General features: G+C 36.3%; 1 protein-coding gene across 1 annotated transcript in view; it reads left to right on the forward strand.

The window, feature by feature from the left end:
- Nucleotides 1-14,570, forward strand: part of OLA1 (Obg like ATPase 1) — an 87,572-nt gene that overhangs the window by 41,902 nt on the left and 31,100 nt on the right. Inside the window, exons 6-7 of the mRNA XM_021399336.1 lie at nucleotides 8,527-8,607; nucleotides 8,868-8,965. Coding sequence (XP_021255011.1) covers nucleotides 8,527-8,607; nucleotides 8,868-8,965 — 179 coding nt within the window. The remainder of the gene's footprint in view (nucleotides 1-8,526; nucleotides 8,608-8,867; nucleotides 8,966-14,570) is intronic.

The following is a 14,570-nucleotide window of genomic DNA, read 5'->3' on the forward strand; positions in this document are numbered from 1 at the left end:
CCTGCCTTCTCACCTGTGCTCAAACTTGTTAATTATCATTTTTTCCTTCATGTAAGCCCACGTTGCATACAGTTGGTAAGTTCACCTTTGTGTGATGACCTGGCTTTGCTATTGAATACAGTGTTAACTGTTAGTGCTGTCTCTCACAGAATTGATTTCTCAATCCCCTGTCAGCAGAAATAAAGTAGCCAACTGCTGTTAAGGAGCCATCAATGAAATCATTTTCAAGTTCTACTTAAAAATCAATGACACAATATGGTCCAAGATTGGCAACATGTACTGTTGACACAGGCTTGGAATAGCTTCCTTTACAGTCACATTTTTGTGTTTTGCAAGTGTTCTCACAGTCTACTTAGAAATGATTGCCTGCTTTCACCAAGGGTACTGTTCTTTCAGACTCAGTGTATCTTTATGTAATATTTTGACTATGACCTTCTAACAGGGTATTGTAGAACAAAAATGTCCCTGATATTTGTATGTACAAAGCATGAATATAACTTCAGAAAGCAATGAGTAGCTTTGATTTTATCTGTTTGGTGCTGGTATCTGCAGAGATATGAGAAAGAAGTTGAGTTAAACTTCATTGTTGTTAGCTCATTCATCTGTCATTTTGGGTAGTAGATTTCAAAGCAAAAATGAGGTATACTTCATATTTATAGATCTTGCTTTAAATGTATATTTATAAATGTGTGTATATATATGTGTGATTTATGGGATTTTCAGTCCTAGAGATGGAGATCTTCAAGTTAATACAATATAATACAGTTAAGTGAGCATTATTACGGGATTCTCTTCCATTACCCTTCCTGCATGATTCAATTCTAGTCCTTAGAGATTGACCCTCCGCAATTGATAGCTATTCATTCATCCCTTTGTTAGTGCTCCAAATCTTGAATTCCAGCACAGAGTAATTTGTAGTGGAAATGGTATTGTGATTTATATATCTGACCACAAGAATATTATTTATAGTTCAGTTCACACAGACTGTTGACTTCAGTGATACGAAGACAAAATCTTTAGGTCACTATCAGTGCCTGCAGTGTTTGAGTTTCCAATTTTCAGTTGAAAGGCAGCTTTTACAATAGGTTAGTATCAATGTCCACTGCATTTGAACTTCCAGTTTTCAGTTCAAAGGATGCTTTTGTAAGTTCTGCAAGACGTCTGATTTCTGTTGCTAAAGTGTGTCAACTTGAGAATTAGGTTAGTTTTTGAAACTGAATGCAATTTTTAAGAGCAAAAGCAATTGCGATTATGTAAATAATTAAAGATGCCTTTTTGTGTAATCGTATCAGTACCATTTAATGCAGAAGAACTGCATCAAGCTTTGCTTTGTTATTGCAGTGGATGATGAATTAATTGGTATGATGGCCATAACCATAGAGCATAAATATCTATCAGCACGTATGTATCTATGTAATGTATGACCCTTCCTTCCTCCTCCCTTCCATTTAATGTCTTGGTCTTGTCCTTACAATACAGGAGCTGTTTGAAAGATGGTTTTGTTCTCTTAAAATTACTAATAGCACCTGGGAGATGAATCGCAAACAGCAGAGGGATGGTAGATTCTGTTGCTTCTCATGACCAATATGCTAGATGAAAACAGGGTGAAAATCTTCCCTTCCCGCAGTATTCTGATGAATGGGATTGCGCTGAGCAGAATTTGCTGACCTCGTGCTGCAAGCACTCACCAGAGTTCTCACGGATGGATGAACTCTTATTTCATCTAACTGATGATGTCAGTTGGGAATTTTCACCTTTCTTTCATTCCAAGTTGAAGATAAATGCAGTGGTGAATTAGATTTCTTTTTGTCAGTTGCTTTCGTCTCCTTTTGTGAGGAAAGTTTGAGAGGTCAGTTTGTTCCACTGGAAAAAGAAAGAAAGGAAGATTGTACTTGTACATTATTGACACACTTTTTGCCAATGGCTGTTACAATTAGTAACTTAAATGTTAAATCATAGGGAATCAAGAAAATATTTATATTCTTAATGCATGTAATTATGCCTAAAATCTTCAGTGGACCATTTGCTGTGCTTAATGTGGTATTTAGAGGAAATTAAAGTTCATTCTGAAGAACGTTATGAATGTAACAGGAATATATTCATGGCAGATGTTTGTGAATTAATTGGTAGTAAAGCCTGAGGTAGAAGTACATAATGTGTAAATACATGTTTGGATTTCTTTGGGAATTATCAGTAGACAAAGAGAAGTCAATGCTTACTTTCTATCACGGCTGATGTTTCCTGTGTGGATTTGAACAGTGGATTAGAATAATTACTTTTGCAAGGAACGTCTCTCTGGGAATGTCTAGATCAAGCCACGGTTACAATTTTTAAGTAGACAATATATACGGCAAAACAACTCTGTACCTGAATAATTGTATTCTGAAAAATATGCTTTTCTCAGTTGGCTTAATTTACATCTTGAGCAAACATTCTCACATGGAATTCCTTGGAAATAAGGATGTATAGACAAACGCAATAAGAAAAGCTTAGTCAATCTGCGTCAAAGATGATTTGATTTTCAGTTCAAGTTCCCTTTCTGAATTTCTGAAATGAGAGAATCACTTGTAGATAGACTACTTTTTGTATTCATGTCTGCTTAATTTTCTTCTAGAATCTAAGACTGAATATATCTTTTCGTTGTTTTCTTTTAAAAGTGTATTATGCATTTGAACCTGTAAAGCTGACCAACGCAGAAGAATTTGAGGTTTATTAACATGAGTTATGTTCTCTGGAATTCTTTTAGAATGTTTTAAGTACTTGCAGTGGTTCATAAGCATTGCTGGCATATAGCCCTGAGTCAACCTCATACCATGTACAGCTTGTATTGGCTCTGTTAGGTTGTATTGAATAGAAGAAAGGATAATACACTTGTCCTAAATCCATTACTTCTATTGTATTTTTATTAAAGTCAGTGAGCAAGGGAATTGTAAGAGATTAGCCATTGTTTTGTACCGCAGAGGAGCTCATTGTCACTCCAGTTGATGCAGTACCTGACTTGTTCTCTTACTTGCACCCAGCTGCTATGGCTTATTTAACCACTGAAAACATTTGAAAAACATGATCTAACTTTTTTTTTAAAACTTGAAATTTTGTCTTAATTGTCCTTTAAAAAGTACTGCTGTTTCTAAACATTGCTTTTATAATAAATTCCTTTTTTATCACTTTAGTCTCTCTTGTAAATTACCGGAAAGTCTCTGAGGAAAGTACAGAGATGAGGCTATGCCAGGTAGAACTGAAAAAGATTTTCCCAGGAAAGCCATGAACAGAAGGACTTTGGTTACCATGTATTTCCTTGTGTTAACAAGGAAATGTTAAATGTTGAATGGTGTAGGTGCAATAAATTGTTTTTCGAGCAGCGCAGCTTAACTAGCTAGGAATACTCTGTACTCTCTACAGACTTGTGTAATTTGTATACGTGTCTGAAAAAACACCATAGCTATTTTGAAAGCCAGATGGAATCATATTAATGATCTAGTCTGATCCCCTGCATATTTTTGCTATTTATTTATAAAACATGTTTTAAAATATGCTTTTAGTCTGTATTTGTCAAGCTTCAACTTTCAGCCATGTGATTTCTGCGTGTTAGTGATTTTTTGAGGCTTTTGTTAATTATATACATGAAATGCAGTAAGAATAGAAGAGTAAGGTTTAAGCACACCAGGTCTTCACGGATAAGCACTTGTTCAAAACCTTTTATGCTTTTTCTACAGTCTTTCGTTGTTCAGTATTTCCTCAGAAAAGTGCAGAAGTATTCATGTTTGACATTAGTACTTATATACTCAAAGATTGCATTAGTCTTTTTAGTTAATGTACGTTTCATTTGCTTGTAACCTTCAAGTCTCAGTCACTCTAGCAAGGTGCCGGTCCTCTGCTTGGTAAATACCATGTTGATACTTCCTCATCTTCCATCCAGTACTCTTGTGAGCTTGAATTTATTGTACTGAAAAACGTTGTTTACTTTCACTAAATATCTCTAACAGTTCTGTTCACTGCATGTATGATTCATGCTCATAGTTATTTATTCTCATAATCTGTCAATAAAATTGTCTTTTTTAGGGTGCTTGCAAAACATAGCTAGCAATATGCAAACAATTTAGTTGGAGCATCACCAGGAAACAGAGGGTTGTCGATCTGCAATTACATTCTAGGCCTACTGCTTTAGGCAGTGTTGATTCCATTTAGTGTATGCAGTGTTTGTTTTCTAGTTAAACTCTTTTATGTGACCTAGCCAGATTCTTGAGGGAAGTCTGAATGTGATCATTTTACCTTCATTGCTGGCTTGCTATGACTCGTGTATGAAATGCGAGGTGCTAGCTAGGTAAGAGCTACAGTTAATGTTTTAGGTAGTTCTTACAGTTTTTCAGAGGAACAGAACAGTGAAGTTGATAGAATGTGGACAACTAGGCCTCATTTGCTTTGTTACTACTTTATTTCAATTTAGGCAACACTATACTATTTTAATAAAACACGCTTGTTTGCTTTTGAAGTGTTGACAGGTAGCCGGTCAGTTACTATATCTTGAAAGTCTTGAAGCAAATGAATAAGGTGCCAGGAAGCACTCCACATTTCCCAGAAATATCTCCCTCAGAGGAAGAGAAGCGTCATATTCATAGTCGCTCTCCATAGTAGCAGAGACTTTTGCGCTGCCTGCAGAATCATGGAGAGTTCACTTGCACTTTGAAGTGTGAAGTGATAATCCTCACGACTGCTTACTTCTTTATTAAATTTGCGGAAGTTAATTACATGCCCTGCTAATTTCCAACAAAAGCCTCACAATTCTCTGATGCCAAGTAGGCAAGTGAGTTTTCCAAGCTTCAGTTTAGTCTCTCATGCTGCAAGAAGAATTTGGCATAGGCGCACATTATTACTATCATCCATCCAGAGAGTTTATTAATGTATGCACATTTTTCTATGCAGTAGTATCTCATGAGCACGTCTTGATAAATCTCCTAGATGCAATTTAAATGTCCCAACTTCATACAATACTATAAATAAATACGTATTGCGAAGTTCCTGCTTAACATTTCTGTGTTGACTGCTCATCATCTTTGGAAAACGAGACAGGACATAACCTCAGTATTGCATAGAGCTAAATATACCAAGTATTCATATGCGCTAAATGTATTGCCAAGGATATAGTCAGAAATGAATTGGTGTTTAAAACAGCGGTATTTGTTATTCATGATGTTTTCTGTATTTCATACGCATTTACAATCATAAGTAAGTTGGATTTTGGAAGCTTTTTTGATGATGTTTTAAATGACGCTTGCTGTAACGCTGCTAGCTGAAAAACAGGAGAGTACTCTTGTCACCAGCAAGAGGTGGATTGCTCTGCTGGTGGCAGGCTGACCTCGAAGTGTGCAACTGGGGAGGCCAGCCCTAATGAAACCAAGCGGATCATTGCTCCACGTTCTGTTATTAAGCATCTTGGAGTTAACTAGAGTAATGACTAAATGTGTTTAAATGACTGTTGCAATGATAGTGAAGGTAAAAAGGTCAGTTCATATTCTTTCACCAGGCCTAAATAGGAGCAATTAATAAAACTAAAAATAGTGTTAAATGAATTATAGCTTCAAAATGTGCTTTTTTTGTGTTTGTTTGGGGTATTGGGGCAGCCAAGTGAACAAGAAATATATGGGAATAGCTGCCTTTCTTCATATTGTCATGAGCATTTAGCAGATTTGTTGTTAAGGGATTGTATTAAATCTCATTTGAATGTGACGCCACCACCAGTGCAGGAGGATTTGAGTTCGTCTGTCACTCGTGTCATTTTAGCTGTGGACACTGCCTTACGTTCTGCCAGTTGTAGCTGCCCACATATTCCATCAGAGAAAATTCCACTTGGAGTAATTAGTTCCTATTTTTTTCTTTTCATCTTCTTGCTTCAGACATAGATGTTCTGTTTGCTTTAAGCTTCTATCCTTTTTCTAAATAAAGCTTTCCAATGCTTTGCTTGTTTCTCTGTAAAACTGAAACAGACCTGCGCACAGACAGCTGTCGGCTCTGCACAACACCTTGGGTTGGTCAGCCTTCCCTGTTCAAGTTACCTGTGCAGTTGTTCCTCTTGAACAACAGCTGCGAACTGCATAAAGTTGGCTACCTACAGCTCGACTCTGAAAAGTTAGGTTTGTGTCAAAATTGGCTTAAATATGTAGCTGTAGGTAGCTGAATGCAGAAGGGAAGCTCTGATTAACACCTATGTGCTTAAATGCACTTTAGAAAGAGCAAATGTTGCTTGCTGCACTGGTTCTTGAAATTTTCTGGAGGTTCCGCAATACGTAGCTCCCCTTGCGGGGTAATTAAAAAGAAAACATTTTCCTGCTGCTTGAGCTTAAAAGATTGTCTTTGACAACTATTGCTATAATGTTTTCTTCTGTAAATCTTTTATCAACTGTAGTTTATGTGCAATAATGTGTTGCTATCTGGGGGGGAATTATAATGCTGAAAGCCACATAGTAGGTGCCTACAGCATTATGTTAAAACCTGAAATGTCCTGTAGTCAGAATTCCTTCACTGCTGACCAGGAATCTTTGAGATTGTGTTGATTGTTTTTGTCTTTGTATTTGAACAAAAGCTGAAGATAAAGATTCTAAATGAAAAGTACCTGTCGTTAGAATTGCTTCCCTTGCCTCGTTTCTGCCGATTAATTAAAAAATAAAAAGCAGACAGGGTTAAAGATAAGATGGCACCACTGTTTTCTTCTTTATGTGTAATCTTGTTGCATGTCTCTACATAAGCTGTTCTGGCCACTCATCACAGTAACCAGCTGGGCCATTTCACCTGCTGGAGCCATTAAAGAGGACTCTCTCCCCCTAGATTAATCCCCTCCGACATTAGTTTTTTGCTCTGACAACTGGAGCAGGCATTCAGAATTTGCAGGTGGCCAGTGTGACGCACATAATTGCCTACAATTTTAGGCAATGAATAAAAATGGTCTACATTACTTGTCAAAGGTTGTATATGCAGTGCCAAGTGAGATCTATGGGAAGCCTTTTAGGGTTTAAAGAACAGTTAATAGCAAAGCTGCACAGTGCTTTTTTAATCATAATGCATTTGTAATATAGCACTTTGATCTTCTCCTTGTAGGAAATGGTGTTATATTAGCCACTTTTAAACGTTTATGAGTGAAATTCAGTTATAGGAGAGTAAAAGTGATTATTCTTCGTCAGAACATGTTAGATTTCATTAAAAGTTTTAGCGTGCCCCTTCCTTGTTAAAGTCTGTGGGGAGTCCTGTTCCTGGAGGGTTTCAAATCAGGATCTGAAGATTTCGAAGAGCTTTGTCTTTGTTTTTCACTGCAGCAACTGCTCGACTAGAAAAGGCTGTAGTAAATACTGATGTTATTTGTGGTTGTTTATAATGTGCCTCAGCCACGTAGCACTATGTGTAAAAAATGCTGTGCGCTCAACGGTTCAGGGAATGGCTCTTTGTGTTTTAAATACCTTAATTCTCAGTTGTGTCAATTATAACAAGAAAAATGCATTATTTAAAGCATGATCATAAATTATCTCTGAGAAAAATCGACGACTCAGAAATGTACTACTTCTAGAAGAGCCAAGGGTGACCTTTCAGACCCAAGAGCCTTTTATTAACACCTGCCTGTAAGGAGAGCCGTGCCACACGCAGCTTTCAGATTCAGCACCACAAAACTGATGAGGAAAGGCTTGAAGGGTTCAGTTTGTGTCACTTGCTGTTTGCCGTTTCCATTTCACAGATGATTAATCTTTCTGTGAAGAAAGGCCAGAGAAACAAAGCACATTGGGCTCTTCCTGCAGTTACTCCTTCTGAATGCACACTAGCTTGCTAACTAAAAGGCCTTTAGATTTCCTGCGGAGAGAGATGTTCTGAAAGTGAATGCAGCTGGTTGGAGGTCACCAGAGCAAGGCTCTTGCCATTGTGTAATGGAGGCTTTGGCAGGTTTCATTTTGGGGGGGAGGGAGAAGGTGTTGGCGAAAAATTAATGCGGAATAAAAAGGGCTCTGGCCATTTGAATTAATTTCTTGAAGGGTGGATCATCAATAATAGGCTCAATTTCTTTTGCAAACAATTTTAAAAATATATTCGCGGTGTTTTTTTCCCACCCATTCCCTTTTCTTAATGGCATGTTTATATTGTGCGTGGTCTCTCCCGCTGGATGCTGAAATGTCGCGTCTTACTGAGTTTGAAAAGCAATCTAAAATGTACTGATTTTTACATACATTTTATGAGCTCTGCTAATTTTCCTGATGGCAGGAGATGATACTTGGATCTCATGTATTTAACTTTCTGATGATGGGATTTGTATCGCTTTAGTAATTGCTATTTGTCTTTAATGTCTCTTAAAACAGAAATTTTTATTTTTCTGAGGTAATAAAAATTGTTTTTAAGGTATATTGTCTAATTTTTAATTAGCATGTTACCATGACACATGTTCATGCTGAATTTTAATTTGTACGTGCCTTGTTTATGGAACAGAATTGTCAGATGTCCAGATGAGTTTTGACTTTGGTTTTTTTTGTTTTTTTTTTTTTTGCTCTTTCATAGGATGTAATGTGCAAAATCAAAACCTGGGTAATAGATGAAAAGAAAGCTGTCCGCTTCTATCATGATTGGAATGACAAAGAGGTAGGCTATAAGTATTATCCCGTGAACTATATTCTAATTTTTCTACCTGTTACTGTCTCTTTTCAGGTTTTTTTAGGAATTGACATTCATAGTGTACTGAATGTTAAATTCATTGTCAATTCTGTTTGTCAGTGTGATCTACACAATAGACTTTTAATTCTGTTGCCTTCTCAGAAATGCCATGAGGAAAATAGTCTTAAATTTAGCTCAAGTTGATATAATTTGTTTTTAAAATTCTCCTCTTACATTTTTACTTCCAGATTGATGTTTTGAATAAACATTTGTTTTTCACTTCAAAACCTATGATCTATTTGGTTAACCTCTCTGAAAAAGACTACATTAGAAAGAAAAACAAATGGTAAGTATGTTCAGGTTAAATATCTAAATTTGTGTTTCTATGTCACATTTGATTCAATGGTGAATAATTCTTTGCTCATTGAGGTCAAAATATATTAATTCAAATAGGAATAAAAACTGATGTTGCACTTTCGTTGTTTGTTGTGCTCCCACTGACGTGCTGCTTGAATACAATGCGTGTGGTGAAACCATGAATGAAGGTACAGAATAGAAAAAATATATTTTCCTTCCTTATATTTTTATATGAATCCATTAGCTATGAAGAGAATATTTGATTTAGAACTACTGATTCAAATAAACGTGTGTTGTTATCATGTTGTATTATTCTGATCATCTGAACGCCATCTCTTTCATTCCAAGGGAATGAATTGAATGCCAGAGGACTAATGCTATGTGAGTTGCACGGGAAGCTTTCAAACTGGCAAAATTGCACGTTTTAACAGTGCACTTCTGTTTGCTGTTGTCTGGTTTCCTTGCTGCTGCACACACTTCACTTACAGTTTATAGGCCTGTCTTGAGGATCTTCAATGTCATGGACAGCACAAGATTTATTCACGTATTTCTGACATCAATGTGACTTAAATTGATTTCTCAACCATCATGTATTTATCAGACATTCAGTGAGCTGGATGAAGATTCAGTGCTAGCATGGTAGACATGGTGGAAATCCGCTGCTGAGAAATACAACATGTAGCATGTCATAGGAAGCTCTAGATGGAATAAATATTTAGTTTATGGAGGAGGGAACAGATTAAATAGTATACTATGAAAAAAAAATCAGTTGCAGCATGCTTTGTTTAAAAAACAAACAAGCCTTTTTTTAGTACTCTGATCTTTAAACACTTGTGAAATACTTTGAAGATGTATAAACTCATGTTTGTGAACAGATATATGCGTGTAACTCATCCAAACAAATCAAAAGTATCCAAAGCAGAATATCTGAATTCTCCTAAAGTACACCCTCTGTTTCTCCCTGTACTTCATTAAGTACTTAGATGCACATGGTTTCAATTTTCCATTAAAAATTCTCATTTCCATATGATATCAAAGAGTGAGAAGGCTTTAAACTGAAAAATAAACATTCATAGACTGGAAGCCAAAACAATAATTAATGTCAGATGGTTAACTCCAATAAATCATTAGAATAAATTCTGTGAAATTACTGCAACTAAAACTGTCCTTTTGATACTCCAAGACATTTTGTGTTAGTATTTAAGAACAAAATTTAATCTTTTCAATAGCAACCCATCTCAGCCCCAAAAAACAGACTTGGATTGAACTTGATAAACAGTGCAATAATTTAAGTTTTTCATGTTTGGCCAAGTTTTATAATTATTAATTTATTCATTCTTTGAATGTTTTGTGGTAGGAATATTTAAATGTTAAAAGTGGTTCTATTACAAGAAAGTGTTCAAAATCCGGGTAGTAGCACTCATTCCGTTATTGTCAGGTGATATTTTTTTCTGAGTGCAAATGTTGAGGTTTCCTGAGGTTTGCTGTAACAGTACAGACATGGAAGTTTATGTGAAAATGGATGCATTGGTTTCCTTGTCCAAAAGGGATCCTCACACCTGTATTTGGATGATTACAGGTAGAGCTCACTGGCTCTAATTGTACAGTAAATACCATTTCCCGGACCCTAATGGTAGACAGACTACTTAGGAGACGCCAGTCTGTGATTTAGCTGTCGCCAGTCACCCCATGTTTTTTGTGAGACTAGTTGTGATGATGACATAGTTAAACCCAATTGAAAGCATATCTTTGTATAAATTACAATTTTTAATTTGTAAAAAATCAGACTGTTGAATTGAGGAGTCATATAATGAAATGGCTTAACTGTTTCTATTACAATTAATAATTTCGTTTTAAAAAAATATGTCCAGATCTCATGGATGTTAGTGTAATTGTAGCTGAAAGATCAAAGCCTGGGTAGCTGAGTGATGTTCCAGAAGAGAATTTACCACATAGCCATTTTCAGTACAGTTTCTGCCTCCTGCTGTTCCTATTTTCCCTCAAGCTAGCCATTGACTACCCCCTGTGCATCCCTGCTCGTAAAAAATGATTGAGGAAGTATTTGTCATGTATTTATGAGTGGGAAACATTGTGTGATAGGGAAAGGCATCTACAAGAACCAGAAAGATTGCCATTTTCCTTCATTCAGCCACTCTGCTACAGCTTTAAATCCTCTATTTATGCAGCAAAGCTTTTATATTTAAGAGCAGAATAATTTTTTTCTATGAAGGATGCTAACGGTAGGCGTTTGCCATTTGTGTGGTGTAAGCAGATGTAAATGATTACAATATATTTTGCTGTTAGATGCCACTTAATTTGTGATTTTTGTTATTAGTTTGAGGGCAGAGGTACATATTTGAAATGTAAGCCACATTTAGACTAGTCATTCAACTTGAAAAAGTTGATTTCTGAGCTTAATTTGGAATATTGCTGTAACAAAAGTAAGGGTAACGCAGGAAATGCTCAGCAGTAAAATGTTTTCGTGAGACTTTTACAACTATAGAAGTATTTAAAACAGCAAAGAGAGGCTTTTCAATTGTGGGTATGAAAGGAGAAGTAAAATTGTCTTTGTTTTACTGGGTCACTCTTTCAGAATTAATGAACATTTTAATTGTTAGTTAAAACATACTTACATTTAAGTGCTAACATGTTATTTTTCAATCCTAGAAAAGAAGAAAACACAGTGAAAGATAGGACTATTGTGTGTCTGAGTAGGTGTATTGACCTTTTGAAAGATGTAAAAACTGGAATGGCTCCAAGCAGCTACTTGCTGGTTTTAACAATGTTGAATTAGTCATTCAGTTGATTTATGATTAAGACCTAGCCCCTGAAGAGAAGCTGACATGGCAGCTGCGTTAGTCGCACTTGTGTTATGATCAGATGACAGTAATCATGATGTTGTATAGAGGAATCCACTGAAACCACTCTTACTATGTATTGCTGTGATCTAAGTGAATACTTAGCCCATTTTTTAATAATTCGGAATGATTTTTGTATGGGTATACTACTACCTTAATGAGATATATTTGAGTTTAATCATGAAAGCGTTCTAAAAAAGCCCATTCATTTACAGTTTAAGCTGCTTTCTGAGTTACAAAATGTCACATACATCCAGGACACGAGACTTAGCAGTCTTCACCTAGATGAAGGCTTACATTTTAGTCTTGCTTAAAGAGGTCGTAATATAGAATCCAATTATGAAATATATTGAGCTAATTAGTAAGCGGATGTAGAGGGTAATGCTCAGCATACTGTTCACTGCAGTATTTTGGAATGATTCTTTGCAGTAGGTGCCAGGAACAATGTTGTGTGTCAGGGCTGCGTACACTGATTTTTTGACTCAACACCTCTGATCTAAACAAGTGATTTTTTTCAGACTGTGCATAGAATGCAACTTAGAGCTGATTATGGTGTTAAAGATTTTACAGTATCAAGCATGAAATTAGGAATTTGTATAGTATCCCCAGTTGTTTTTTCGAACAGTGTGTGTCTTTGAATGGATACTGATGGAATAGGATAACTCTCTTCATGTATCTCAGTCCTGTGTGTTTTAAAAAAAATGGTGTATTTGTCTAATAAGTAGCCCTTTTCCTGTTAATTCTTGTAGCACTTTTTATGTTCTTAGTCTAGAAAAGCTGTAATTAGGTCAAATGGAATGTCTGTCTCTTCTGGTATCATGTTTCTGACAGGCCACTAGCAGATGTCCGGGAAGATTAAACAACAAGAGTATATGTGCCCAGCTTCTCGCAGTCTGTTAGTGTAGAACCGACTAAGCCAGATATGATATACTTGTGGTAGATTATTTGACTGTTTTTTATTCTATGAATTTAGCCACTGACCTTTTGAACCTAAGTATACTTTCAGCATCCCAATATCCTGGAGCAGGGACTTCCACAGTTTAACTATGTGCGATATGGAGAAGTACTTCCTTATGCTTGTTTTGGATCTGCCACATCATAATTTCATTTGATGCTCCTTAGATCTTGTAGTATGAGAGTGAATAATCCTTTTCTGTTCATCTTTTCCATATTGCTTCAGATGTTCCAAATATAACAAAAAAAAAAAGTCTGACATTAAGAAAGAAATGCCAAGAGTAAAGTACAAGGAAGACCCAATGGGCCTGTGTGCGGATTTATCTGCTTCACTCTTTCCCTTTTAGACTACTTAGAAAAGAAAGTTTTCCAATAGGTGTGCGTCTTTGCAAAACAGCAGGGCAACTTCATGAGCTGATAGAGCGCAGAGGACTTGGAGCAAGAAGACTGTGAGAGGAGAAATGCTATCCAGAAGGTTTTCATATCTTCAGTATGCCTGTTAAGAAAAAAAAAAACTCAACAAAAAAATACCCCTCAGCTCCCAAACCTCCCAATACGTACTTAAATAATGTCTGATTTTAGAGGAGTATAAGGAAGAATACTTTGATAAAGAAGGTACTTTTTATATAGATTCTTCTTAGACTTGACAAACAGTAAGTATTTGATCTCTATGTTTAAACAAAGAAAGTGATTTTCTTCCATAGTATTTTGTATACGTTTCAGTTTAAAACCTTCCAAAGACATTTTTTAAAAAAGGAAAAAAAAAAAAAAAGGTACTGGAAATGGTGATATTAATGTATCATGAAGCAAAACATTTTAATGAGCAAAATAAGGGTATGTGTATTTAAGAACCCTAGTTCTAATAAGTGTGACCTACTGTAGAGAACCTGCTTTAGCAGGGGGGTTGGACTCAATGATCTCTTGAGGTCTCTTCCAGCCCCTGCAATTCTGTGATTCTGTGAAATAGATTTACAGGAAATAAAGAGAAAGAACAGCTGCAGGCCAGCTCCTTCTCTTTAACGACTGAAAGTATGGTGACTAAATAAAAATATGAAACATCTCATTTCTACAAAAACACCGTCTCCTTCTACTGTCTATCTTTTAATCCTTTTCAAATGCTGTCTGAACTACGTAGGTCACTCCAAAAGTAATGCCTCCTGTATATTTCTGTGGAAACTACAACAGATACAAGAAGCACAATAACACTATTTGATAGAGCAAATTCTCGGCTTCAAAATGCTGTTTTTCCACCTAGTCACCACCATTAGCTATATATTTTTGCCAGCGATGAACAAGAGCCTGCTTGTCGTGCTTCTCAAAGTGTAGCAGCAGAGGTGACCCACTGTCGTTGTTGCCACTGCCAAAACGTACCATCCGCTGCCTCACTGTTCTCACATCCACTGTTTGGTCTCCGTGAACATTCAGCAAGCATCGATGAATATCAATGGATGTTATTTTTTTCCACATAGAGAATTCAGTGACACACCTTTACTTCATCTGCACTTGCATGTCAGACATCATTTTGTCAGACTGCCCCTCTGCTGCCGTCTGTCACACAGCTACAGAGTGTAGTGGAATATTGTTGGGAAGATTCAGCCTCTACTGCCATATCACCAACATCCACCTCTGATGTTGGAGGCTAATGTAACAAAATGGAAGGCATTACTTTTGGAGCAGCCTGTGTACATGAACTTTGCAAATTTTACTAAAAACAAAAAACCAATTTGAACGAAATACCTAAAAATAGTTCCTTTCTAAAAGGGGAAATGTTGTGGGTAATGA

The sequence above is a fragment of the Numida meleagris genome, chromosome 5 (genome assembly GCF_002078875.1).
Source record: "Numida meleagris isolate 19003 breed g44 Domestic line chromosome 5, NumMel1.0, whole genome shotgun sequence".
Taxonomy (NCBI): Eukaryota; Metazoa; Chordata; class Aves; order Galliformes; family Numididae; genus Numida; species Numida meleagris.